Source organism: Neltuma alba, unplaced genomic scaffold, assembly GCF_004799145.2.
Source record: "Neltuma alba isolate B1F8T4 unplaced genomic scaffold, ASM479914v2 tig00005150_pilon, whole genome shotgun sequence".
In the NCBI taxonomy this organism is placed as follows: Eukaryota; Viridiplantae; Streptophyta; class Magnoliopsida; order Fabales; family Fabaceae; genus Neltuma; species Neltuma alba.
This window is the reverse complement of record NW_021633999.1, coordinates 15,039-42,491: the sequence shown is the minus strand read 5'-3', so window position 1 is coordinate 42,491 and position 27,453 is coordinate 15,039. Positions and strand designations below refer to the sequence as shown.

Here is a 27,453-nt window from a genome sequence, read left to right as displayed (position 1 = left end):
CTACCTGAAATTCTTTGAATCGCACCCAACTAGGCTTACTGATTTGGTCAAAGCATTTTTCCACTCCTGCACTTTGTTTTGGTCGTGCTTAGATCTCTGTATGAGCTTAGCAAATCCATCTCCAAATTTGCTATTCTGTTTCCGAATATTTGATGGATCTACGTTGTAGAAAATTGGGACAACAAGCCTTCCATACTTATCCTTACATTTCATAATATGAACGAGTTCATCCATACACCATGTTGAAGATGCATAATCTTCAGAGAAAATGATTAAAGATATCTCTGATTCCTCTATTGTTTTAAGAAGGATCGGTGAGATATAATCTCCTTTATCGAGCTTGTGATCCATAAAAGTATGAATGCCCGCTTGGCGAAGTGCCTCGTAGAGATAACTTGAGAAAGTGTGACGAGTGTCTTCCCCTCTAAAGCTAAGAAACACTTCATACTTGATTGCAGGAGGAGCATCAATGATATGAGAAGGAGAAGAAACCGAGGGAATCGAATCAACAGCATCAGCATCTTTACGACTAGAGATGGAAAAAAATCATGAATAATAAATATTGGACTATGAGCAAACCATAAAGTGAACATTTAAAGAACATGTTACCTAGGATCAAGTGGAGAGATTAATATGATAGCTTTAGAAATTGCTATAGCCAGCAAAATCAATACAACTTCTATGAGCGTTAGAGTAAAAGTTGCCTCCATGTGACTATAATCTCTTGCTATGACCTGAAACTTTTCACCAACCTGAAACTAGCGTGATAAAGTAATATTTTTTGGCTTTAACTTCTCAGGAGGTGCGGTGGTTTGGCTCTTGATTAACGTGATAAAAACATCAAACAAAAATATTTAGGAAGTGGGAACAAGTTACGGAACGATTGATGCGAAAATGAAGAACCTCTTTATGGATGAAATAATGCGAAAGAAATAATTCATCATGTGGTCAACTTACTAGTCTAGTGCACCCAACAACTTTACTGATTTATCTGATGTTTCTTATCAATAACTTAATTTATTCTAAAAGAAGCTATATACAGTGAGTAACAATACACGTGTTGAAGGCGAATCAAGCCATGTGTTAATTTCTGGGGAAACTTATATTAAAATCCCACCTGAATTAAATAAAAAAAAATCACTTAAAATGATGTCGTTGCAAGAAATTTTACTAGTTCAAATACTAAATTACTCTTCATGTTTTTTTTTTTGCCCGGTTGGACTGAATAAATTGACATATACTAATACATGTTTGTTTTCTGTGAAAAACAAAACCGTACCAAGCAAGTGGCTCATGAGAAAACAGAATACACCGTGTTAATTTATACCGATGCCCTTTTCATATCGATGTCTTTTTCACGCGTAACAACGAAAAGGGGAGTGATTAAAATGAAAGGAAGAACAAGCACTTTGTGTTTTTATAAAATAAATAAATGGGCCGTTTACTTCATTAAAAAAGTTTGAATAAAATAGACGAAGACTTTAATCTGTAGATCAAGCCCACCCGTACCTTAGAAGGTTTTGGGGCTTTGTTTTTCAGAAGTTAAAGTATAAAAAATTTCTAAATGTTGAAGTTTTATTAGATCTACTACTGTAAGGTAACTATGGAGGAGAATCAATCAACAGCCAGCATAGGAAAAGAAAACAGAAAATCTTTTGCAGAATTTTTCTGCGAAAATTGGCGTGAGAAGTGCAGGAAAAACAGTAGAAGGAGCAGTGGATCCATGGGACAAAGCAAATGAAAGAGAAGAAATGAACCTGGATGGATGTGGAGGGAAGCGAAAGAAATAGCTCTCACAAAATGGCAGCTTCAGAACTTGCAGACTTGCTTTCTCTTGAAACAAGCTCTCCAGTTCGGATTCAGATATCACCAAATGCCCCACTCACATGTATTTATCTCTGTGTTTCAGGGGCTCTTTTTGCAGTTTCCGGGAAGTTGTCGATGGTGTTTCCGCATTGCGTTGCTGCGGCATCATACGACTTGAGCAGCTTTACAAAAAATTTCTTCCTACATATTCCCTTCAATTTTCTTTTCTTTTTTTTCCTTCCTTGATAAATTTAAGATAAGTCCCAAAAACAAGGAAAATTATTTTACATATATCCATATTTTTCTCAATTTTTAAAAATAAGGAGCAAAAAAACTGTAGAGATAACAAATTGAAAATAGTATAGTCATCTGTAAAATGATTTTCTTTAAAAATAAAAAGGGGCCGACATGCATATGGGGCTCTGGCTCTAATAGCTAGGCCATTGATTATGAGCAATGATTTTATTAAAAAAACAGAAGATTATGAGGAATGAAAATGATGAGATTTTTTCGGGAAAAAAAGTAATACTGAGAAGGCAATTCATATATATATATATATGTTTTGTCTTTCACCAAAGATTAAAAATAAAAACCCATTTTGCTGACATTTTTTTTTTTGGGTTTTTATTAGGCATCTATGTTTTTCGTTTAAAAAAATTGGAAAAATGTATTTGCTTGAATATTTTTTTACATTTCATTTTTCAAGTTTTCTCTGCTAAAATTCCATTGGAAAATGCATTGAAAGACCAAGGAGAGGATCGCACGCTCTAAATCGAAAAGGGTGGGTTTTCTATAGGTGAATGAAAAAATTAAATAACACATTTAAGCATAAGCCGATTTTTTTGAGCGGAAAAGCAAAAAGAATTGAGGAAATAAAAACGAAAATGACATGAACCTTTTTTTTTCCTGGAAAAAAATAGGATATGGGTCTTAACTTATAAGGAGTATGGAAATTTTCCATCTTTCATGCCCCTTTTCATACATAACGTTTTTATTTTCATCTTTCACATCTTTTTTCATACATAACGTTTTTAATAACTTCATAACTTAGGCGTATTAAGATTTTTGTATATGTAAAAGATTATGAATTTGACATCAGCTAAAATCTCAGGTTATTAATGCATGTCTTTTGGATTAAAGGAATAGATTGGCTATTTTAAGGCATCATTTTTTGGTACTGGTTACCTCTCACCTCCTCTATCATTCCTGCTTTTGGGGTCAACAAGCCACATCAAGTCGTCCCGCGTTTGAGTTTTGTGAATTGCTGGGTTATTTCATTGTATAACGTACATTTGTTGTCCCGCTCCAGCCCTTTGCTTTTGGAAAAAGTTACGCCCTAGGGGGCTGTGTATCATGCTGGAAGAATTTTAAACTCAATAATAGAATAATTATATACTAACCTGGTCTTTGATATAAAAATTAATTACTAATTTAAATAGATTAAAAAAATAATTAAATTAATTATTTATAATCAATAAGTGTTTTTTTTAAATACTCTTGTTAATCATATGAATTAGCCAAAAAAATTATTTGATGAAACAATATATACAACTATTACAATAACTATATTGAAAAAAATAGTTAAATGTAAGAGACTAAATGTATTGAGATATTATATTTAAAATTAAATTAACTCTTATATTAAAGAACAGTATAATCCAACCCAATTCAAGTATAGAAAAAGATGGGCATTTCATAGGTAAATAGAAAAATGAAGAATATTTAAGCATAAAAAGACTTGAGGAAATAAAAAGGCAAATGCCACTTTTGCAAACTTCATACCCCCCTTCTTATTTCCCACGCATCACGCGCGCCATTGAAGTCAACAAGTCAATCACTCAAGTCGTCCCTTGCTGTGCACTGCTGCATTGCTTTATGTACCGGCCTTTTGCTTTTGGCAACAATTACACTTCAGGAAGACGCAGAGAAGGAGGAGAAAAAGAGGAAGAAGAGAAGGATTTTTTGGTATTTTCTCTATTATTTCATAATTGTAATTTAAAACCTGATCTCTGATAGCAATTATATTAATTCAGAAACCTATTTCACCATTTCATATATTCAAGGATCTTTATTTGTCATTTTTCTATATGGATATTAACTTATAAGGAGTATGATGTTTTCATCTTTCATATGTTTTCATACGTGTCATGTAAGTTTTTATATAAATAAAAAGTCTAAAATTTGGTGTTAGCTATAAGGGGTATTTGGTAACCTTCTAAAAGTCTTTGAAAAAAAAATACTTTAATACAAGTCAAGATAAAATTTTTTTACATATTTATTTTAATTATTTTTAAAAGGTTTAATCAAAACACTCCCGGAATCTCAAAATATTAATATATGTTTTTAATTAAAATAAATAAATTGGCTATTTTTTTAGGCATATATATTAAAAGCTTTTGATGAAAATGGGTTTCACTTTATGAAACTTCATGCCCCTTGCCTCCTTTATCATTCGGTCATTCCTGCTTTTGGAGTCAACAAGTCAAGTCATCCCGTGTTCGTCAGTTTTGTGAATTGCCAGGTGCCCTCATTGAATATTTCGCAGCTTTGTACCGCACCGCCCTTTTGCTTTGAAAAATTACCTCTCGTGGGTCCGCTTATTGTGTACCATTATTTGAGCATATGCTGGTTCGGATGTGTGCCTTTAAAAAAACAAAAAAAGTACTTCAAATACATAAAGAGTCATAATTTGCATGTAATTAGAATACTCGTATATAAATTATACATAATCTAACCCAAAAAAAAAAAAGTTAAGAGAGCACAAATACGACCGACTGCTAAACTTAAAACAATATAATTTAAGTGTGCGTATCTAAAAACCAAGTTGGTTAACCGGTTCAAAACTTTTAACTAGATTGGTCAAAAATAGGTTTAATTACTAGTTTATTAGTTTGATCAGTCAAATTGAGTTGGGTTTCCATGCATAAGTAAAAGCAATTAGAAAGAAGAAGTGGGAACTAAAGGATACTTTAATCACTCTTGTGAAACTTGGTTTTTGTTTGGATTGTGTCTATAATGATTTTCTCAATATTGACTAATTAGAAGCTTTGCATTTCTGGGAATGATTTGCGCTTGTTTTGCTGGAGAGCATTTCTCTTCCCCCAAAACTTCCTTGATAGCATCCTACAGAGAAGCAAAGTGCCCATGGCAGAGTACACGTTTCTTGATCTGCATCACTAACTCAATTTTTAGTCTTATTTCTTCTTTTAAAATTTTTTAAAACTACACATAATTAATAGTTGTTCATCTGAATGTGTGTTGTGAAACACAATCAAAACATTGAGACTCGCATGACAATTGCCCGGAAGTCAAGTTTCTTCTGCAATTTCTTACGCATTGCAACAATGACGAGTTAAGTTGGCCCATGATAAAGCGTTCTAAAAGAAATGTTTTGCCCATAGTGTTTGCTCAGGCCAGATAAACTTGATTTTAATACCAGAAACTTGGACTCCTATACTGTATCTGAAAGATTACATTTTTTTTGGTACGCAAGGAAGATATCAAAAGACAATATCAGTCCCAAATACAAAGAGTGCCAGAGACAATGCATCCATGACCGTGGCTCTAAGCCATTCAGGGGAATGAACATAGGAGACACAAAAGTCACGGCCACACCAATCTCTGGTTGGAACATCCAAACAGTGCTATATCCTTCAGAGTTTGAAGCCCTTCACAGCGTTCAAATCCTGCAAGTGACCTCAAAATCCAAACTTCAGGAATGCTCCAACCTGCACTTCCAATAATATCACTCTTATTTAATGACACTTGTGTCAACAATGACCAGCGAGTGACGTCGTTCAGAACTCTTGTTAAGGTATTATTCACATCATCGTTGCTGCAACATTCATCATCATCATCTTCTTCTTCTTCTTCATCATATTCATCAACCACAACATCGCTTACTCCGCTTTGTGCTATCTTTTTCACTCCCCCACTTTTCATTTTCATTTGGATCCTCTCACCAAAGAAGTAGGAATCATAATAATGATCACAGTCAAAATGTTGCTTGAAATTACCAGACTCAATTGGAGTCTCTGACCAATGAAGAACCCTGACAAAGGGAAGTGAACATGCCAAACCTTGTGTCCATAATATTAACATCATACTCTCAATATAGTCCTTGCACTCCAACATCTCTTCGAATGGCATTAACAAAAGTTTAAATTGAAAACCAGTGATAATATTGCCATCATCAGATACCAAGAGCTTCATTGTCACTTTAGTGAATGAGAAGTCGTTGAGATCAAAAAATTGTTGACAGTCACTAACCCAGAATTTCTTCTCCCCTATTCAGAGCAACCAAAGTTTATGTGCCGTGACCTTTCGCAAGATTCTAGAGTCAAGTTGGTAAGCTTGCCCAGGACAGTGGAAGAATGGATTTGATCCAAATTTACACAACCATCCACGCCTAAGCTTTCAATATTTGGGACCCCAGATAGATCAGGAAGTGCCATGAGATGTTTGGAGTGACTTAGATCAATCTTCTTTAAATTTGGAAATTGCTGAACAGAACGAGCATTGTTAACCATAATTCACACCCCAACAAGAAAAGTAAAAACTAATTATTATCTTTAAACATAGAAACCAAAGCACTTGCTTGATCTCCATTCCAAAGTTGTTGGAGATGACTGTTTTGCATTATAAGATGAACGAGGTTCTCCGCACAAAAGCTTAATGGCAGAGACTGAAGAGGACAATCAACGCAACAGAGGAACTTCGATTCTTCAGGAAGAGAATCCAGATCTCCAAAAATATTCACTTTCGAAGGCTTTCTCCTATCTGACTTGTACAATTTAAGGAATTTTAAGTTATACATCTTCTGAAAATTACCACTTGTCAATGTGGCATGTCTAATGATAAGCATTGAGTTGCCTCAGACCCCTAGTCATCATATTATCGGGCAAAATTATTAACATGTAAAAAGTGATCAAATAACAAATAGAACAATGAAATATATTTCTTTTAGAAAAATCTAAAGGAATATGCCTTTGTGCACTTTATTCAAACAATTCATTTAATCTTACAATAAACAAATACACGCTGACTCGCAAGGACAACGGAAAAAAAAAATCAAGAGAATAAAGAAATAAAAAAAATAAAGGGTTAATATTAAAAAAAAACAGTTACAACTAACTTATAAATGACAGCTGTAATTACATCTAGAATCTGTTACAGAAACTAACAAATGCTTAATGCTTAGTCTGTCCTAACAAATATTACCTGGTGGATATCAACCTAGATCTCAACGTCTCAAAAATGTCAGCTTCGCGCTCTGCAGACGTCCTCCTCTTCTAACAAATTTAACGAATAATTAATAATTAAACATAATGAAGTTTTGAAGGATTAACACGGATACTAGGAAAATACTAGCAAAACTAGAGATTGGTGGGATCAAGAAAGTAGATAATGGGATTGGGGGGGGGGAGCAGAGAATATGCTCTCTTAGTTTATATCGATGCCTTTTTGCACAAACGATGCTTTTAAAATATTGGTATAAAAACTACTAGATTAATTTTAAAAAATTATTAAATTGCTTAGTTATAATGTATATTACATAATCTCTTTAAAATATTTTAGTATATTATTAAATTATATATTAATTTATAAATTAAATAAATTAAATAAAAAATGATAAATATAAATAATTTAGTAAATTTTTAATCTAACTTAATATTATATTAAGAATGCGATGTAGTATAATAAATAAACCAACCTTTTATTTCATTTGAAAAAATTTGAAAGAAATAGCTCTCACAAAATGGCAGCTTCAGAACTTGCAGGCTTGTTTTCTCTTGAAACAAGCTCTTCAATTGAGATTCGGAGATCATCAAATGCTCACTCACATGATTTATCTCTGTTTCAGTGGCTCTTTTTCCAGTTTCCGGGAAGCTCGCATGTCGACGGTGTTGTTGCGTTGCATGGCTGCTTAATCAACTTGAACAGCTTACAAAAAGTTCATAAAAATTATTCCCTTGAATTTTTAATATAAAAAATTAAATGGGCTAATATAGTGCATAATTTTAGCTTAGATCTCTTAAATTTTATTAGATGATTTTAGTCATCTTAAAATGTTAGTTCCAAGAAATATAATGATGTTTAAAATTTGCAAAAATATCATATATAGCATTAAAGTGATGATGTAGACTCACTGGATAATACTTATCTGAATTGTGTAGGGATAAAGGATTAAAAAAAAAGAACATTTTTTTTCCAAAACACAGTTGTTTAGCCTCTTTCTTCCGCCGTTGTTTGTTTGAAGAATTGTTCAATATGCTGTATTTTGAGAACTCATCTCTTTCTATACAATCGTTCTTTGTATTGCATTTTGAGGAACTGTTATGCTTTTTTTTTTTTTCTGTTACCCATACAAAATCCAGTCAGATGTTATGTGGTGATTTTATATCATCACTTTAACACTGTGTACAACAATTCAGGAGAGATTTTAACAACGTTACACATTTTAGGACTAACTTTTAAGATATGTAAATTTCAAAGACTTAAATCATAGAATTGAAATTTGAGGGACTAAAATTAAAATGGACTCAAATTTTAAGGATGAAAAATCATATTAACCCAACTTAAATTTATAAATATTTAAAAATTTATATAAGTTAATTTTTTATAGAAGAATATGTTGTTTATCTAAATGACTTATTTATTTTTCATTTGCATAGGATATTGCTTAAGTGATAGAAAATTCTCTTAATATGTATCATTATAAAAAAATTATAAATTTGATAGATAAAATAGATTGAAATATTTTATTTAAAACTAAATTGAATGCCAAATTAGCGCTTATATTAAAAATAGAGCTAGTATATGTTTTTTAGTTGAAAAAATAAATTGGCTATTATTAGGCACATATTTTTAATGGAAAGCTTTTTGATGGAAATGGATTTTAATTACTTTTTGGAATTCTTTACCCCGTACCTCCGCTATCATACCTGCCTTTGGGTCAACAAATACGTCATTGAATATATGGGCATTTTGTGTCTTTTTCTTTAAAAAAAATACTTCAAAGTTCAAATGCATGAGAAGGCAAAAAGCAAATATATTGATTTGAACTGAGATCAATATGAAATCGGGCCACTCATTTAAAATAATATAATTTAATTAAAAATATATATAATTACTTATGTATACAACTTTGAAATAAATACTATTTAAATAAAAGAACATTAATTTGCAAGTAATTAGAATATTCATACATAAAGCATACATAATTCAACAAAAAAAATTCAATAAAGCATAAATATGATCAACTTCTATTTTTTAACTCAAAACGACGTGGTTTTCAATTTAATAATAGAAGTGTGAGTGTGTGTATATATATACATATATAATGTTCTGGCTTAATCGATCCAAAATTTTTAACCATACTGGCCAAAAAATTGGTTTGTTGATTTATTGGCGTAATTCGCCAAACCAAGTTGGGCTAGGCAAAACCACAAAAGCAATTATAAATAAGTAGTGAGAATAAGAAAAAAAGTACCTTAACTCTTACGAAACTTGGCTCTTGTTGGGGTTTTGGCTATAATGATTTTCATCCCAAAGATAGAATTTATCCTAATGGAATATAATTTAATAATATACACAGCATGGAACCACTTTTATTATGTAAAGTGGTCGGAATATTTTCATACATCTTAGAAAATTATTATACTGCTAAATTTGTTTAAAAAAATCTACACCTTTATTAATAAAAAAAATATAATTTATGGAAGTGGGTTTTCAAGGGGAATAACTATCATAAATTTGTAGTTTGTACCACACTTTGAGGCTCTCTCTCTATATCTCAAGAAAGAAAATTAAAGAAACTACTACTTTCTCACTAACTACCAAACATGATCTTGCAGTCAACAGGTCAACTTGTCCCTGGTTTTAAGGGTTATTGTCACTTTGTTGTCGTTCTATGTATTGACGCGTTGCCGTATTGTTTCATTTGTCCTGCGCGCTCACACGGCTTTTGGGGGCAAAAAGTTAGGATAGGATGGCCCACAACTCTTAAAATTTTTTTATTCATTTTTCAAGAAAAATATTATTTACTGGCGGAAACGAGCGCACAAGCAGAAGCCATCAATAACAAACTTGAATTCGATCCTCTACTGTCCCTAGAAAATTACACACACATATATAAATACACAAAGTCGAACAAAGTGATTGAAGTGCTTTGAATAGTTGCGTGATCAAGTTATGTCTCACTATTGTTGAAGAATGAATGTGATTCAGATTCACATAACCATCTACGCCTAAGCTTTCAAGGTTTGGGGCTAACGTGCTATGGGATGTTCGGGCGGACTGACTTAGAACAATTTTCTCCAAATTTGAAAATTGCCGAAATAAAAGAGCATTGTTAAGTAAGTTAGATTGCCAAACATTTAAATCTTGAATTTCGCTAATGATGGAAAAATAGGAGATTTATATATGACCGAAACAGGTGCTTTTTTTTTTTGGTGTATGAAAAGACAATTTTATTCACCATGGGTAAACGATTACATATAAAAAAATAAAATAAAAAACCCATCAGTCCCATTTGGTCTGTTTGAACAAATCTCAAATTAAATGAACTGAAAAGGGAAGGCTAGCCAAGAATATAACAAACAAAGCAATGGATATACAAGAGAGTGATATTTTGGCATAAAAGCTGAAACAAAGACGTGCCTAGGGGTGAGTAAGGAGCCCATAACCAGTTAACCCGCCTTTAACCCAATAATTTTTTATCCATTTTGCAACACCTCACTTTTATATACTAATAGGATCATTTTAACGTCTGTGAATCACTAACGCCAGGTTTCCGTCCTGGGAAAAGACAGGGAAATTTTTTATTATTTTTTTTTTCCTTTAACATTGGAATCCGTTGATCAAATATTTCAAACCTTCAGATAACTGATGAGTGATCCAATATTAACCCTGCTTTCAACTTAATCTATTATCACCTAAAATAATTTCATACTATACAATCTTATAATATTATATTAAAAATAAAACAACGCTCTAGGTTGACAGCATATACATGCACCTTGCAATGCTCACTTCCTTCTTCTAGAGGATACAAAATAATATTTCCATAGAGCAAGTAAAGTTACTTGCCCATATATTTTGCTATACAATTTACAGAATTATAACAGGTATCTCTGATCTTCAACCAGCCCACCTTCTTCTTAAACAACCTCCTTGTTCTTCGGGCTACTAGCTTTCACTGTTCATCATAAATTGGAGGGTGAGATTCGAACGAATCTCCGTAGTAGTAATTTCCATCAAACAAATGTGCAGATCACATAAAGCATGCAAAACAAGCCAAAGTGGAACATAACCTTGCAAGCTAATGCAATTAAGCATTTATGCGCAATGACAGGTAGAAAAGCTGAATAAATAATGTGCAAATACCTGGCAATCACTGCCCCATGTCTATTAGACAAGCTGAATAAATAATGCGCTAATAATTGGCAATCACTGCCGCGCATATAATTGGCAATCACTGCCGCGCATATAATTGGCAATCACTGCCGCGCAAATAATTGGCAATCAGTGCCGCGCATATAATTGGCAATCACTGCCACGCAAATAATTGGCAATCACTGCCCCATGTTTATCAGCTGCACATGGTCACGGCTAAAAATCCATGCAAAGAATTAAGGATTACATGTTCTCATGCTTTAGAAAAGTAATATGGCACAAACAGACATGCAGCAATCATACACAAGTGTAAGGTAGGAAAGAACTACTACCTGGACGACCTCCCTCCAAATCAAACCTTACCGTTCTCCTTTCTTTCTGCTTCTTGGTGGGCTTGAGCAGATATAAAAACCTATCATATTAGTAAGGGTAGATCAGTGCTTGATCCAACTGTATCTCATAAATTAAATGACTCTTTAAATCCCAAATCTTCTTTAATCTCTACCCTTACGTAGCAGTTGATCATCCTGGATTGTTTTTCCCATTCAACTATTCTCTTTGGAGGGTTTCCTTCCTTATCTCAAACCATACAGTTACTTTACTTAGTAACTGGTCATCTTGGTCAAAAATACTATTTTTATTTATTATATTTTAAGGACAATGTCCGCAACTCAACTTACAACCCCTAACTATTTACATCTCAATCACATACACATGCATATGCTTTCAAGTCCTCTTACTTGAGTTTCAATCAAGTAAAAAGTCCGAATGACATACACGTACTCATTTATAAATACATATTCCATCTCCCTTGTTAGAAATTTAGTCAAATAACTCAATCATTTGAATCCCCACTAAACCATTCATAATTCATTTAAACACTTGACTACCTTCCAACATTAACCGTTAGCCTCAATTATTTGGATTCAAATCAAGAAGCTCTACCTCTTTCTTAACAAGCTTGATTTTCCTTAAGCAAATTCCTAGCTTAACTTTATTTAACTTGACAGCACACATGTATACATATTTAAGAGAGCTCACAAATCCTCTGAATCCTTTCAACAACAATAACTTGATTCTATAAACATTCTTTAGTCAATTACAATTCCTCTTCACCATTTGCAAACCTTAAGAACACAAATTTCCTTCTTGTTTCTTGAGTAACTTTAGGATATCTAAAACCAATATTTAATCTTCTAGCTATCAAGCATCAGCTAAGTCTCTATTAATCATTTCTTACTTCATTTGATAATTCTCTAACTTCTTACTTAATTTATAATTTCACTCTTTAATAACTTCTAAGAATCTCGATTGACTTAAACCCAATATCCCTCTAACTCAGCAACTTTTACATTAAACCACTCTCTCATTTGCACAGGGACCCTTCCCCAGTAACTCTAACATCATTTTACATCTACACTACTGTCGAAATCAATTGTAAAATGTTTTTGCTTCGAATCTGAAGTTTTCCCAGATTTTCAACACATACCCAAGACTAATATTTGACCATACTTATTCACCTTATACACTTAAATTTTTCTCCTTTTCCTCCTTTAAATCTTACATTCCCTATTCAACCTTTTAACTATAAAACACACCCAAGCCTCACGGTCAATTTCCTACCACTGATACACTCCCCCCATTCAAACAGCAATATAGCGTATATTTATATGATCCTATATATATATATATATATATATTTTTTAGGTGAACCAAAATCACAACTGTGTATATATTTATATGTCATCAACCTTTCTTTTCCACTGAACCCGAAGCTAAAAACTTGCAGGCATAACAATCTCTATTCGGTAAACTCAAAAACAGAGCAAACAGCACTTGCATATATCTACACACACACATATACATACTTATACCGAAACTATATATATATATATATGTCAGTTCGGTCTCCTCTCAAACCAGTGAACCCGACGCCATATAACATCCAACAACCAGAAAGAAAAACAGATATCATTAACTCAAGTGATTAACGCCTGTGTTAGAAGCTAAGAACCAGAAACGAAAACAACATGCAAGCGCCGAAATACACTCCCCTGTCACGGATTCAAAAAGCAGAGCAACCCGTCACACACAAACTCCTTCTGGATTCCGCGGCATATGCATATGTCTATATATATATATAAAAGAAGCGTCCTTCTCCTCCCTTTAACCTCTGTTTTCGGTTGACATAAACAGAGGAGAACAAATGAAACCCATACCCAAAACCAGAACAAGAAGCAACGACGTCTAAGTATACCAGTATATTATTTCAGTTCGGTAATCTCAAGACAAATTATCAACCTTACATGCAAGCTTGAAAACCAACATCAAACACTTCAATCTACCCATAGAATCCGAATCCATCGGTCCTTTTATCCTTTCCATCACTTTCTCTCACTAGAACATCAACTCCAGCGACTCAAAACTTGATATCTAACCATCATTTGCAGAAAACAACAATAGAAGAGTGCTTAGGAGGCTCACCTTAGGCAGATTCGCTGATTGCATGCAAGAAAACTACCTCCGATCACCACCTCCGTCACCAACTTCTTCCTCTCGGTCTTTCCCTCTCTCGAGTTCTCTCACTGTCGCGGATGGAAGGAAATGAAAGAATGCCACGGTGATCAGTTATGTAATGAAGAAGTGAATCAGGTGGCTAATGGAGAAGGAAGCACGTGTATTACATAGTTGCTGGACCATTTTGCCCTCCAAAATAATTATTTCTCCAATCTTATCCTTCTCCTATTTTTCTGAAATATAAGATATATCCAGAAATTAAACCAAAATATCATAAATGGATTTTTCTTATCCATTAACTTCTTTGACCCATAGAATAATTTTCCTAAGAATTTCAGGTCAAAAGTCCATTCCTGACTATTTTTCTGAAATTTTCCAAGAAAATAGCTCTTAATTTCAGAAATTAATCCTTAACCCATTTTAAGGATTTTATGCCTCAAATAACTTCTTTACCTCATAAGATAATTTCCCTAAAATTTTCTAGTTAATTAGAAACCTCTAAGTATTTTCTAAGAAAATAACCCATTTTGCTATGAAAATAGCTTTAAAATCATTTAAGCCACTTTTCGGGGAATGAACTTTTCCAAAATATTTCTAAACCTTGAAAAATCAATATTCCATAATTTTTCCTAATTAATTGAGCTATTAAATAATTTTAATGAACTTTCTCTTTTCTGCTCGTCCTGAGTCAGAAAATTCGGGGTGTTACACATTTAAACCCGCCCAATTAATTCAAATAGAAGATTATAAACGGGCGGGCTTAAATGGGCAGGGTAGCTCATTAAATGGGGCAGGTTATGGGCAAGACATCGGGCTGCTCATACTGTGCCATATAAATTTTTTTTTATAAATATTTTTATTTTTCATTAAATGATTTTTAATTTTTTCTAGGCCTAGTTTCTGCCTTTCATTATCCATTTGACCATTTCTTCCAACTAAACAAGAACGACACTGTTTATGACTTTCATTATCAGATTTTGATTTTGATTATTTGTAACTCTATGTAAGATTGTGTGATTGAATATGGTTGATATTATATGATTTTATTAGACTTTCAAAATTTATTAACAGTTTCACAAGGTTGCATACAAGATAGCTATGCTGAAAAAACTGTTAAAAAAATAAAAAATTAAACGGGTTACCCCATAACCCAGTCAACCCAAACGGGCTGCCCCGTAACCCATTTAATATGGGCTTAAATGAGCTGTTACCGGGTTATGGGCTAGCCCATACCTGTTTATTCATAAATTGGCCGGTTATGGGCTAACTTTCGGATTAACCCAACCTGCCCATTACTCAGCCCTAGATGTGCCTATGAACATGCAGCAAGGCTAAAACAGGTGATTAAATATAATGCCCCGAGGAAAAAGAAAAAGGATAACTAATTATTATCTTTAAACATAGAAAACAAAGCACTTTGATTTCCATTCCAAAGTTATCGGAGATGGCTGTGGCATTATAACATGCACAAGATTCTTTACGCAAAAGCTTAAAGAAAGAGAATCCAAATTGATACATCTCTCCCCCCCCCCCCCCAAAAAAAAGAAAAAACAAACAAACCTCACGTTTGTTTGAAGGCTTCTTCCTACTTGGATTGTGCAATTTGATGAATTTTAAATTATTATTGTTCACATAATGTTAATTTATATATTTTATGAACTTTTATCATAGAAATGGAAATATTAAATAGGTGTTAAATGAAAGAAAAAATATTTTACGAAGTCCATAAATTTCTATAAATTAGAATTGATTGGGTTTTACACTCGAAAAGGAATATACATAACAAATTCAACTATGAGAACTCTTCCAAATGTTTTGGTACGCAGTTAAGATATCAAAAGACAAAATATCAGTCCCAAAACAAAGGGTGGTCGAGACAATGCATCCATGGCCATAGCTCAAAGCCAATCAGGGGAATGACAATAGAACAGTTATTATAAAGCCATACAAAATTTATTTTATAAAGTTATGAGGAGGCCCTCCATGATTTACATATAAAAGGAAAAACATTAATATTTCATAAAAAATAATATTAATATACAATAAGAAATAAATAAGACGGGTTTAAATAATAGTTTTTTGACCTAAGAAATTTAGATAATACTCCTCCAGTCCTTAATGTATGACCTAATTGTTAAGTTGATTATCGTCCTAAATATAAGATCTATTTCTCATATTTATTAATTTTTTTCTAAATTAGATAATCCCTATTAATACTTCCTCAACCATAAATAGGAAAGGCAGCAAAGATATTAAGAAAGATGATTATAGTATTTTAGAAAAATCATATCATATTTTTTATAAATATCTAGCTTACCTAACTATTTTAATGTAATCAAATTAGTTAAATAAGTCTTCTATTAAGGATAGGAGAAGCAACTAATATCTCTGGATCGCTGCAAACAGAATAAAGAAGTCATTATCGGAAAAACTATTTGACCTGGAATAATATGATTCACTGCTGAACCAAAAATAATGAGGATCTTGTGGCTTCATGTCCAAGCAGCTATATAAAAGGCAGAGAAAGAATGATACAAAGAGCTTCATTGTCACTTTATTGAATGATAACTCATGAAGATCCACATAATTCTGCACAATCACTAACCTGAACTTGTCCCTTTAAAACTGCCCCCGGTGTTTATCTACATTGGCCCAAATTCACACAACTGTCAAGATGCATATGTTCAATCTCAGGGGTATGAGACAGATCAGGGAGTGCACTGAGATGTTTTGAATCGGACAGATTGATATGCTCTAAATTTGGAAAATGCTGAAAAAACAAATAGTGTTAAATAAATCAGATAGACACACTTATGTTCAAGTTAATCAAGAACTTTTCTCATATATGAAGATTGGAAGAAGAATTGGATTTCAGCAAATAGTACAACTATTGTTTAAACCATCAATTTAAAGGTAGTAAAGCAAACATTTGCATTGTGAATTATTGGGTGGGTCAATGTTTGATGCAGCATTTTAGAATCACACCAAGAAAAATTCTGACATGTGAGAAAAGATATGTAACCTGATATCCATCCCAAGGCTGTTGGATATTACTCTTAGACATTTCAAATTTAATAAGATTCTCAGCAGAAAGTTGTAATGGCACAGATGACAGTGGATATTCTTCCCAACTAAGAAGCTTTAATTTTTCTGGAAGATAATCCAAATCTCTGCAAATGTTCAGCTTTGAAAACTCTCTCTGATCAGACTTGTAAACTTTAAGGAGTATTAAATCATGTATCTTTCGAAAATGACTAGCCCTCAACGTCATCCTTTTTATCTTACTCACATCCAAAGACATGCATCGAATTACCTCATTTCCCTAGTAATATCAAATCAATGGAAACACTATTATCATCACCTAAAAAAATGACCATAAATATAACAGAACGGTTAAACATATCAGCTTGCAGAAGTAGCTAAATTAATACCGCTAGATGCAATTTTTTTTTCTTTTCAAAATGCCTTACAATTGGTGTTTTTCTTGTAATAAATGTATTTCTCAAATATCATAAAGATGCAGACACACTCCTGCGTACACCCATATGTATGGGCAGATATTTATAATATAATTATAAAAGCAAAAATTCATTTAAAACACTTGGCTTGCATAAAATTTTAATTAAACAAACGCTTGAGCTGAAGACTAACGACAAGACCAATTACAAGACATACAAAAAGGAGCATCCCATGAATCTCAAGCACTAGAATTAAAGGATACGAAACTTTCAGCGGAAGACGTGCAGTGCCTCCTCCATATATTATATTTGTCGTCAATTTTCACACATTTTGTTTCAAATAACATTAAGTGATGCTCACATGTGCGTAGGCATACATCGCTTAATGAAAATTCTTCATAGACTAATTTTATCTTCTAAAATAGGAGTAACGCATATCACAAAAGTCCTAGCTAATTTTAGATTATAAATCTTCTGAAAATTAATACTCCGTCGATTCTTAATATAAGACCTATTTAACTAATTTGATTAGATTAAGAAAGTTAAATAAGTTAGTTAATTATAAAAAATATGACATGTTTTTCCTAAAATACCATAATTATCTTTCTTAATATCCTCCCTCCTTTTTTTTACTTGATTATGCTTGAGGGAGTATCAATAGGGGTAATTTAGAAAAAACTGATAAATATGATAAATAGATCTTATATTTAAAATCAAAATTAACTTAACAATGAGGTCCTATATTAAGGACCGGATGAGCAATTGTTATGTAATCATCTCTATCTTGCTCATGTCTAATGATAATCATTGAATTGCCTCATGCGCCTAGTGATCAAATTATGGGGGAAAAAACTAGCAATATGTAAAAAGTGATAAGATAATAAATATAAAAATTAAATTGTCTTCCAATAAATAATAATTTGGACGAAACAAAAACACACGTAGGCAAGCGGGGACAATCATACGAATGGGTTTAGATGCACACGTTTATACTACTCCGGGTCCTTAATATAAGACCTAATTAATTAGTTTGGAGAAATTAAAAAATTTATTAAATTACTTAATTATAGCATATGTTACATGATCTTTTTAAAATACGTATATGTATGATTAGATTATATATCAATACGTAAGTGAGGAAAATTAATTTGAAGAAAAATGATAAATATAAATATTTTAAAGTAATTTGTAACTTTCTTAATTTTTTTTAAATTCAGCAATTGAATGTTATATTAATTAAGGACCGAAGGTAGTATTTCATATAATTGCTGCTTCCTAAGGAAAAACTAGTGTATATAAAACCACCGCCATATATAACATTTTTAAAAATTTTCTTTTTATGTTCAAATTTCATAATTTGTACTTTTTTGCAATATTAAATTTTTATCGTGAAAACACGTGAGAGTATGCATGTGCAGTGCGTGAGTGTTTTTTTTTTAAAAAAAAACTATTACCTTGTCATTGTTGAAAAATGATAGATACCATTGGGCCTCCATATTTTCCGCTCTTCCATTAATCATTCAACCAGACAAAGCTAATGAATAAAGATGTGTAGTTTTTGATGTAAAAAAATAATGACTTTCCATGAAGTAAACGACCAATGGTAACAAAATATGGGTTATGGTACTATTTTCTCTTATAGTTTAATTTAGTAAAATCTATTTTATGCAATCAGATTATGCATTTTTTTAGTACAAGTTGTATGATACTCCATATATGGTAAATAATGAATAATCCCAAAAAAATTAGTTCGTAGTAGAAAATTATTTCTCTACTTTTTTATAAATAAGTTATACAAAATATACACGCGAAAAGTAACAAAAAATAGAACAAAGCAACATTAAGATTAATAATTTCTATTTTCCAAAGTTGTGAGGAAGCACTCTATGAATCACACTAAAAAAAAATATATCTTTGATGTCACACAATATAAAGGGAAATTTACCACCAGATCTCAGGTGAGAAAACCAAATATAAACAGATTTTTTTTTAAAAAAAAAAAAGTGCAAATGGCCATAGTGCCTTTTAACCACGTTGATCAGCTTGGAATGATTGATCAACCATGACTTGATCATTGACGACATTGATCAGTGGCTGGTCAAGCAAATATTTATATCTTTTTTTGTGATAACAAATATATTTTATTTTAATGTAGTTTACAATTTAAATATCATAACATTTTAACATTAACAAGCTGAGTTAATTTAGAAGTAATCATTCTACTTTCCTATAATAAAATTGCTTATTTGTCGAGCTAGTTATTATAGTCACATCACATGAAGAGTAACACATGACAGATGTGGTAACTGTGAAGCCAAGATAAGATTAACAATTTTTATGCTATAAAGTGGTGAGGAGGCCCTCCGTGAATTACATATGGAAAAAAAACAGAAAAATTAATATTTCATAAAAACATAATATTAATATGCAATAAAAAAAATAAATGAGACTGATTTAAATAATAATTTTATGACCTAAGAAATTTAAATGATAATTAATATCATCAGTAGTGGTTCACAAAGGGAACAAGTAACTTACGAGTATCAAAATAATAATTATGTGACCTGCATTTACTGCTGAAGTAAAGAAAACGACGATGTCGTGACGTCCTCTCCGAATAGTTATAAAAGACTTTGAAAAAATGACGAGGTAAAGGGGATATTGGGGAAGAGAGTTGTATTGCCAAGAGAGGCTGAATCCTCCTTCTGCAATCTTCATTATGTGATTTGTGGAATATTGAAGCTTGAGGGATGATGTTACAACCTGTACTATTATTCCCAATAATAATATCACTCTCTTTCAATGTCAGTCTCCTCAGTTATACAATATATACACGCGAAAAGTAACAAACAATAGAAAAAAGTAATATTAATATTAATAATTTCTATTTTCTAAAGTTGTGAGGAAGCGCTCTATGAATCACACTTCAATATATATATATATATATATATGGTGTCACATAATGTGAAGGGAAAATTAACATTAAATTTCAAGTGAGAAAACCAGGTATAAATAGATTTTTCAAATTCCTTTTAATACTAATAAATTCTAAGAAATTTAAGAGTAATTTTGAAAAAAAAAAGTGTAAATGACCACAGTGCCCGTTAACTACGATCAACTTGGAATGATTGGTCAGTCAAGCAAATATATTTTATTTTAATATAGTTTCCAATTTAAATATTATAAAAATTTAACATTTACAAGTTGAGTTGATTCATGAATAATCATTCTACTTCCCAATAATAAAATTGCTTAGTAAGGAAATTGTTTGTCACGCTAATTATTATATTCACATCACATGGAGAGTAACATGCACAACAAATGCAGTTATTGTGAAGCCAAAATGAGATTAACCACTTTTATGTTATAAAGTTGTGAGGAGGCCCTCCATGAATTACATATGAATAAAACAGGAAAATTAATATTTCATAAAAACATAATATTAATATGCAATTAAAAAATAAATGAGACTGATTTAAATAATAGATTTATGGCCTAGGAAATTTAAATAATAATTAATGTCTGCCAAAGTAATCCTGAAAGCCAATAACGTAGTCAGGATAATCAAGATAATTATTTGACTCGCAGGAAAAACAACAACCATGCGCATTTCCTGGCGTGCACTCAAACCAGCGGTTATAAAGGACTGAGAAAAAATTATGAGGTACCGGGGATATTGGGGAAGAAAGTTGAACAGCCAAGAGAGGCTGAATCCTTCTGCAATCTTCATTAAGTGATTTGAGGAATATTAAAACTTGAGGGATGCTGCTGCAACCTGCATTGTTATTCCCAATAATACCATCACTCTCTTTAAATGTCAGTCTCCACAGTAATGACCAGCAAGGGATGGTGTTGGGAATACGTGTTGTTATTATTAATGTGGTAGCATTCTCATTATCATCCTCATCATCATCCTCTTCTTGTTCATCTTTCATTAATAATAATGTCGTCTTTACTACTTGATCACCTTTACTACTCATTTCTCTTTCATTCTCACTAATAATCATTTCCCTCTCATCCTCATCCTCCTCTTCATCATCTTCCACACTAATCATTTCTCTATCATCCTCATCCTTTTCTTCATTATTTTCCACACCCCTTTCCCCTCTATCACCCCACACCCGCACATCAATACTAACGAAGTCTCTTTTAAAGTAATCATGATAAACATAATAGCGGTGTTGCTTGAAATAATGCCCGAACTCAATTGGGCCCTCCAACCAATCAACTCTCCTCACAAATGGAAGTAAAGTCGCCAAACTTTGCATTCCCATTCTCAAGAATTCTGCCGTCTCTACCAATGGCATTTTGACATGCTTAAATCTAACACCACACATCCTCTTGCCACATACCAAGAGTTTCATTGTCACTTTATTGAATGTCAAATCGGCAAGATCCAAAAAATTGTGCACAATCACCAACCTTGATGAACTTCTCCCTTGCGTACTGCCCCCAACATTTATCTGCATTGGCCCACAATCATATACAAATAACTGGACAATCTCTTCTGGGAGAGTTGAAGAATGGATTTGATGTAAATTCACACAACCATGAAGAGCCATCCACTGAAGCTTCGGGACTTGAGACAAATCCAGGAGTTCCATGAGATTTTTTGAATTGTCAAGCCATATTTCCTTTAGATTTGGAAATTGCTAAAGAAAACAAAGTAGCATTGTTAAATAAATTAGATAACTCCACATACGTACAATTTAATCAAGAATTTTTCTCATGCCCATTACAACAACAGTTGGACTCCCTCCAAATTGTACAATTACTGCTCAACCATCAACTGAATGATAGTAATAGAGTAAACATTTGCATTGTAAATTATTTTAGTCATTGTTTCTTAGAATCACAAGAACAAACAATTATGACATATGAGAAACTATACATACATGATCTCCTTCCCAAAGCTGATGGATATTACTCTTTGGCAAATTAAGTTCAATAAGATTCTCAGCACAAACACAATTAAACATTTGCATTGTGAATTATTTTAGTCAATGTTTGATGCCACGTCTTAGAATCACATACACCAACAAAAACATTAACATACATTTGAAAAAACGATGCGTACGTACCTGATTTCCATCCCCAAGCTGTTGGATATTACTATGAGGCATTTTTAAGTTCAATGAGATTCTTAGCACAAGATTGTAATGGCACAGATGGCAGTGGATAATGTTGCCAACTAAGAAACCTTAATTCTTCCGAAAGATAATCCAACTCTTCAAAAATATTCAACTTTGAAGGCTTTCTCTGATCAGACTTGTAAACATTAAGGAACATTAAATGACGCATCCTTCGAAAATGAGTAGCCCTCAATGTCATGCTTTCTATCTGGCTTGCATCTAATAACATGCATCGAATTGCCTCAATCCCCTGGTAATAATATCAAATCAAGGGAAACACAATTATCATTACCTGAAAAAATGACCATAAATACCATAGAACAATTAAATATATCAACTTTTAAAAATATCCAAACCGCTATATACATTTTATTCAAAATTCCTTACAATTGATGTTTTTCCCATAATAAATAAATTTCTAAAAAATCATAAATACGCAGACACACTGATGCATATACCTAGCCATATACATGTGCAGATATTTAGAATATAACTGTAAAAGTGAAAAGTTATTTATTTTTTATTTTCACATTGTGCCTCAAATAACAGCTAGTTATGCTCACATGTGCGTATGCATATATCACTAGTCACTAAGTGAAAATTCTTTGTAGACTAATTTTGTCTTTTAAAATAACACTTGTCACAAAAGTCCTAGCTAATTTTAAATTATAATTCTTCTGAAAATTTTTAATTGTTAATGTAATCCTCTTTTTCTTATTTCTGTTGTTTAATGATAAGCATTGAATTGCCTCAGTCGCCAACTGATCAAACTATGGGGAAAAAAACCCAGCAATATGTAAAAAGTGATCAGATAACCAAGAGAACAATTAAATATATTTCTTTTAGAAATTTCTTTTATGCACTTTATTCAAACAATTCATTTTATCTTGCAATAAATAAATTGGGCAAAACAAATACACACGTAGGCTGGCGGGGACAATCAAACGAAGAGCCTCACATGCACACGTTTATATTTTGTTTAAGGGTCAGTATAATTTTTTGTTCCTTAACTTTGTTGTTATTTTAATTTTAATTGCTCAAGTTTTAAATCATAAGTTTTAATTCCTCTAGTTTCTTTCCATCTAAAACATTGCTTTCTATAACTTAACAAAAACATGAATCATTTCACTACTTGAAAAATCAAAACCTATTGTTTAAAAGTCGAGAGATTAAAACCAAAATTCATGCAGACTTAAGGGACTAAAATTATATTAACTCTTCATATAACTACTATTCTTAAAGAAAAACCACTGGATACGAACCCCCCAGGGGGCATATATAAAATTTGAAAATTTTCTTTTGATGTTCAAATTTCATAATTTGTACTTTTTCGCAACATTAAATTTTTATCAAGAAAATGCGATAGTATGCATGGGCGGCGTGTGAGTATACACACAATCACTTTTATATAAACATTAAGAACGTCAACCTTGGTGGATGATTGCATAATTTATTCAAGATCGTTCGTGCTCTAAATTTTAAAAGTGTCTTATACCATACTAATCATATTCTATCTAAAAACTTAAGAAGACGAATATTTCAAAGTTTAAGATTAATGAATCACACCTAATAGAAAGACTATATATGACCCCAACCAATTTAGTTTGAAGAAATGACTTTTTTTTTTAAATAAAAAGTCTAACTCCGCATTCATTGAGACTTGCCTAAGATTTTTAGAGAATAAACTAATAAATTTTATGAAAATATGAGGACAATGAAATGAAATATCAAGAGAATAAAGAATGTAATAAAATCTGAAAAATAAATTACTACCTTGTCATTGTTGAAGAAATGATAAACATCCTCAGGTCTCCAAAGTCGAATGGGTTTTCCAGAGTTAGATATTAATTGTTGATGAGAAATTTCAAGGCCCATCTCCACTAACAGAGCATGCAATGGAATGAGGGATCTATCTTTAAGTACCTCTATGTCAATATCTGCATGTAAGGCTCTAGCACAATCTAGAGAAATCCACGGTCCTTCGTTCGGAAAAAATACTAGGTCAAGAAATGCATTCTTCTTATCGTCATCAAGTCCATCAAAACTCAACTTCAACACTTTAAAAATGTCGTTGTGAAGAGTATGATTTAGTTTTGCCAGAGCACTTTCCCATACTTCTTTTTCTCTCTCATGAAGAAAGGAACCCAGCACTTTTAGCGCTAAAGGATTTCCATGACAATAATACACTGCCCGCTCTGATAACTCCAAGTAGTTTTTGAATGGCTTATTTTGCTTAAAAGCTTTCAAACTAAAGAGATGAAGAGCATGATGGTGATCCATTGTTGGAACATGATATGTTAGAAATGCAGAAGCATTCTTAAGCACTTGCATGTCTCTAGATGTCATAATAATTCTACTTCCATCCCCAAACCAACCATATGATTTGATTAAATCTTCAGCTGCTATAAAATTGTCCACATCATCAAGTACCAGAAGAATTTTTTTCCGGTGAAGCCTTCTTCTCACAAAATTAGATCTTAAATTGTAAGTGTTAATCTCCTCATCTTTTAATAATTCTTTAAGGCATTTTTCCAGCAATTCATTCAAGCCACCATTCTTTTCCAGCAGTTGTCTCACATTTTCAACAAAGCAGGAAGCTTCAAACTCAGCTTTCAACCTGTCAAATACGGCACTAGCAAGAGTGGTTTTGCCTATACCACCCATACCCCATATTCCCACAATGCGAGCTTCACTCAGTAGCTCTTCAACTTCCTGAATTTGATGATCAATCCCAACTAGTCCTTCCACATGAAAGGACGACTTGCGATTCAATTTGCTCAAAATATCTTTGACAATCTTTTTGACAAGTTTGGCTTCAGGCCTAGCATAAATATAAATTAATCATGATTATGTTTAATGCCCAAATTTAAGGAAAAAAATATAAGAGAAGAATGAGCAGAACAAAAGCTACCTGATATGTTTTGAATCCCACCCAGATAGACTTGCTGATTTGATCAAAGCATTTTCCCACTCCTGCACTCTTTCTTGATTGCGCTTAAATCTCTGCTTGAGCTTAGCAAATCCATATCCAAATCCCCCATTCTGTTTCCTAATATCTGATGGATCTACGTTGTAGAAAATTGGGACAACAAGCCTTCCACACTTATCTTTACATTTCATAATGTGAACGAGCTCATCCATACACCAAGTTGAATAAGCATAATCTTCAGAGAAAATAATCAAAGATATCTCTGATTTCTCTATTGTTTTCAAGAGAATATCTGAGATATGATCTCCTTTGTGGAGCTTGTGATCCATAAAAGTATCAATGTTAGCTTCGCGAAGTGCGTGATAGAGATAACTTGAGAAAGTGTCACGAGTATCTTCTCCTCTAAAGCTAAGAAAGACGTCGTACTTGGTTGCAGAAGGAGCAACAATGTTATTAGAAAGAGAAGAAACCGTGGCAACCGAATCACCAACATCTTTACAACTAGACAAATCCATGAATAAATATTGGGCTATCAGCAAAGCACAAAGTGAACATTTAAAGATGTTACCTATCATGAGGTGGAGAGATTAATCTGACGGCTTTAGAAATTGCTATAGCCAGCAAAATCAAGATAGCTTCTACGAGCGTTAAAGCAAAGGTTGCATCCATGTGACTGTAATCTCTTGCTTTAACCTGAAACTTCTCACCAACCCGAAACTAACGTGATAAAGTAATATTTTTTGGCTTTAACTTCTCAGGAGGTGCCATGGTTTGGCTCTTGATTAACGTGATAAAAACATCAAACAAAAATATTTAGGAAGTGGGAACAAGTTACCGAACGATTGATCCGAAAATGAAGAGCCTGTCTTTATGGATGGAATAATGCGAAAGAAAGAATTCATCACGTGGTCAACTTACTAGTCAAGCGCACCCAACAACTTTACTGATTTGTCTAATGTTTCTTATCAACAACTCAATTTATTCTAAAAGATGCTACATATGGTAAGTAAAACTACACGTGTTGTAGGCGAATCAGGCCGTGTGTTAATTTTTTGAGAAAATTATATTAAAGTCCTACCAAAAAAAATTAAATAAAAAAATCATTTAAAATTATTATTAAATTAATTTTAACTCTAAAAACCTCTTTGTAAGAAATTTTACTAGTTTAAATACTAAATTATTCTCTCTTCTTTTTTTTTTTGGAGGTTGGACTGAATAAATTTATATATATTAAATATATGTTTGTTTTCTGTGAAAAACAAAATCGTACCAAGCAAGTGGATCATGAGAACACAGGATACGCCCTGTTCATTTATATCGATGTTTTCTTCACGCGTAACAACAAAGAGGGGAGAGATTAAGGTGAAAGGAAGAACAAGAACTTTGCTTTTTTAAAAAATAAATAAATGGGCCGTTTACTTCATTAAAAAGATTTGAATAAAATAGATGAAGACTTTAATCTATAGATCAAGTCCACCCATACCTTAGAAGGATTTGGGGCTTCGTTTTTCAGAAGTTAAAGTATAAAAAATTCTAAATGTTGAAGTTTTATTAGATCTACGACTGTAAGGTAGCTATGGAGGAGAATCAATCAACAGCCAGCGCTAGAAGAAGAAAAGAGAAGATCTTTTGCCGAATTTTTTTGCGAAAATTCAGGGGCAAAGTGCAAGGAAAACAGTAGAAGGAGCAATGGATCCAAGGGACAAAGCAAACGAAAGAGAAGAAATGAACCTGGATCGATGTGGAGGGAAGCGAAAGAAATAGCTCTCACAAACCAAGGTCTCAAAAATGGCAGCTTCAGAACTTCACAGACTTGCTTTCTCTTGCAACAAGCTCTTCAGTTCGGATTCAAATATCACCAAATGCCTCACTCACATGTATTTATCTCTTTGTTTCAGAGGCTCTTTTTCCAGTTTCCGGGAAGCTCGCGTGTCGATGGCGTTGCCTTGTTGCATTGCTGCTTCATTGTACGACCTGAACAGCTTTACAAAAAGTTTCTTCCTACATGTTCCCTTCAATTTTCTTTTTCTTTTTTTTCTTCCTTGATAAATTTAAGATAAGTCCCAGAAACAAGGAAAATTATTTTACATATATCCATATTTTCCTCAATTTTTAAAAATAAGGAGAAAGAAACTGTAGAGATAACAAATGGAAAATAGTATAGCCATCTGTAAAATGATTTTCTTTAAAAATAAAAAGGGGCAGACGTGCATAC

At 32.5% G+C, this 27,453-nt stretch overlaps 2 protein-coding genes across 2 annotated transcripts; both read right to left on the bottom strand.

Moving 5' to 3' along the window:
* LOC114746944 (TMV resistance protein N-like) lies at positions 1 to 27,176 on the bottom strand. Its single transcript, XM_028935220.1, has 3 exons — positions 26,970 to 27,176; positions 610 to 740; positions 1 to 529 (listed from the first exon to the last, which is right to left on the bottom strand). Exons 2-3 carry the CDS (start codon positions 708 to 710, stop codon positions 1 to 3), a joined length of 630 nt encoding a protein of 209 aa, XP_028791053.1. The 5' UTR covers positions 711 to 740; positions 26,970 to 27,176.
* On the bottom strand, positions 21,748 to 26,279 carry LOC114746943 (disease resistance-like protein DSC1). The gene is made up of 5 exons (XM_028935219.1): positions 25,807 to 26,279; positions 25,221 to 25,739; positions 24,083 to 25,130; positions 22,259 to 22,559; positions 21,748 to 21,829 (listed from the first exon to the last, which is right to left on the bottom strand). Exons 1-4 carry the CDS (start codon positions 25,905 to 25,907, stop codon positions 22,290 to 22,292), a joined length of 1,938 nt encoding a protein of 645 aa, XP_028791052.1. The 5' UTR covers positions 25,908 to 26,279; the 3' UTR covers positions 21,748 to 21,829; positions 22,259 to 22,289.
* Positions 27,177 to 27,453: the final 277 nt, after the last annotated feature.

Excerpts from the sequence above, each read along its gene's own strand:
- LOC114746944 (XM_028935220.1), bottom strand. The coding sequence starts at position 710 with ATGGAGGCAACTTTTACTCTAACGCTCATAGAAGTTGTATTGATTTTG. Across the intron at positions 530-609 it reads ATCTCTCCACTTGATCCTAG|TCGTAAAGATGCTGATGCTG; the intron begins GTAACATGTTCT and ends TTCCATCTCTAG.
- LOC114746943 (XM_028935219.1), bottom strand. The coding sequence starts at position 25,907 with ATGGATGCAACCTTTGCTTTAACGCTCGTAGAAGCTATCTTGATTTTG. Across the intron at positions 25,740-25,806 it reads ATCTCTCCACCTCATGATAG|TTGTAAAGATGTTGGTGATT; the intron begins GTAACATCTTTA and ends GGATTTGTCTAG. Across the intron at positions 22,560-24,082 it reads ATTTCTTCAACAATGACAAG|GGGATTGAGGCAATTCGATG; the intron begins GTAGTAATTTAT and ends TATTATTACCAG.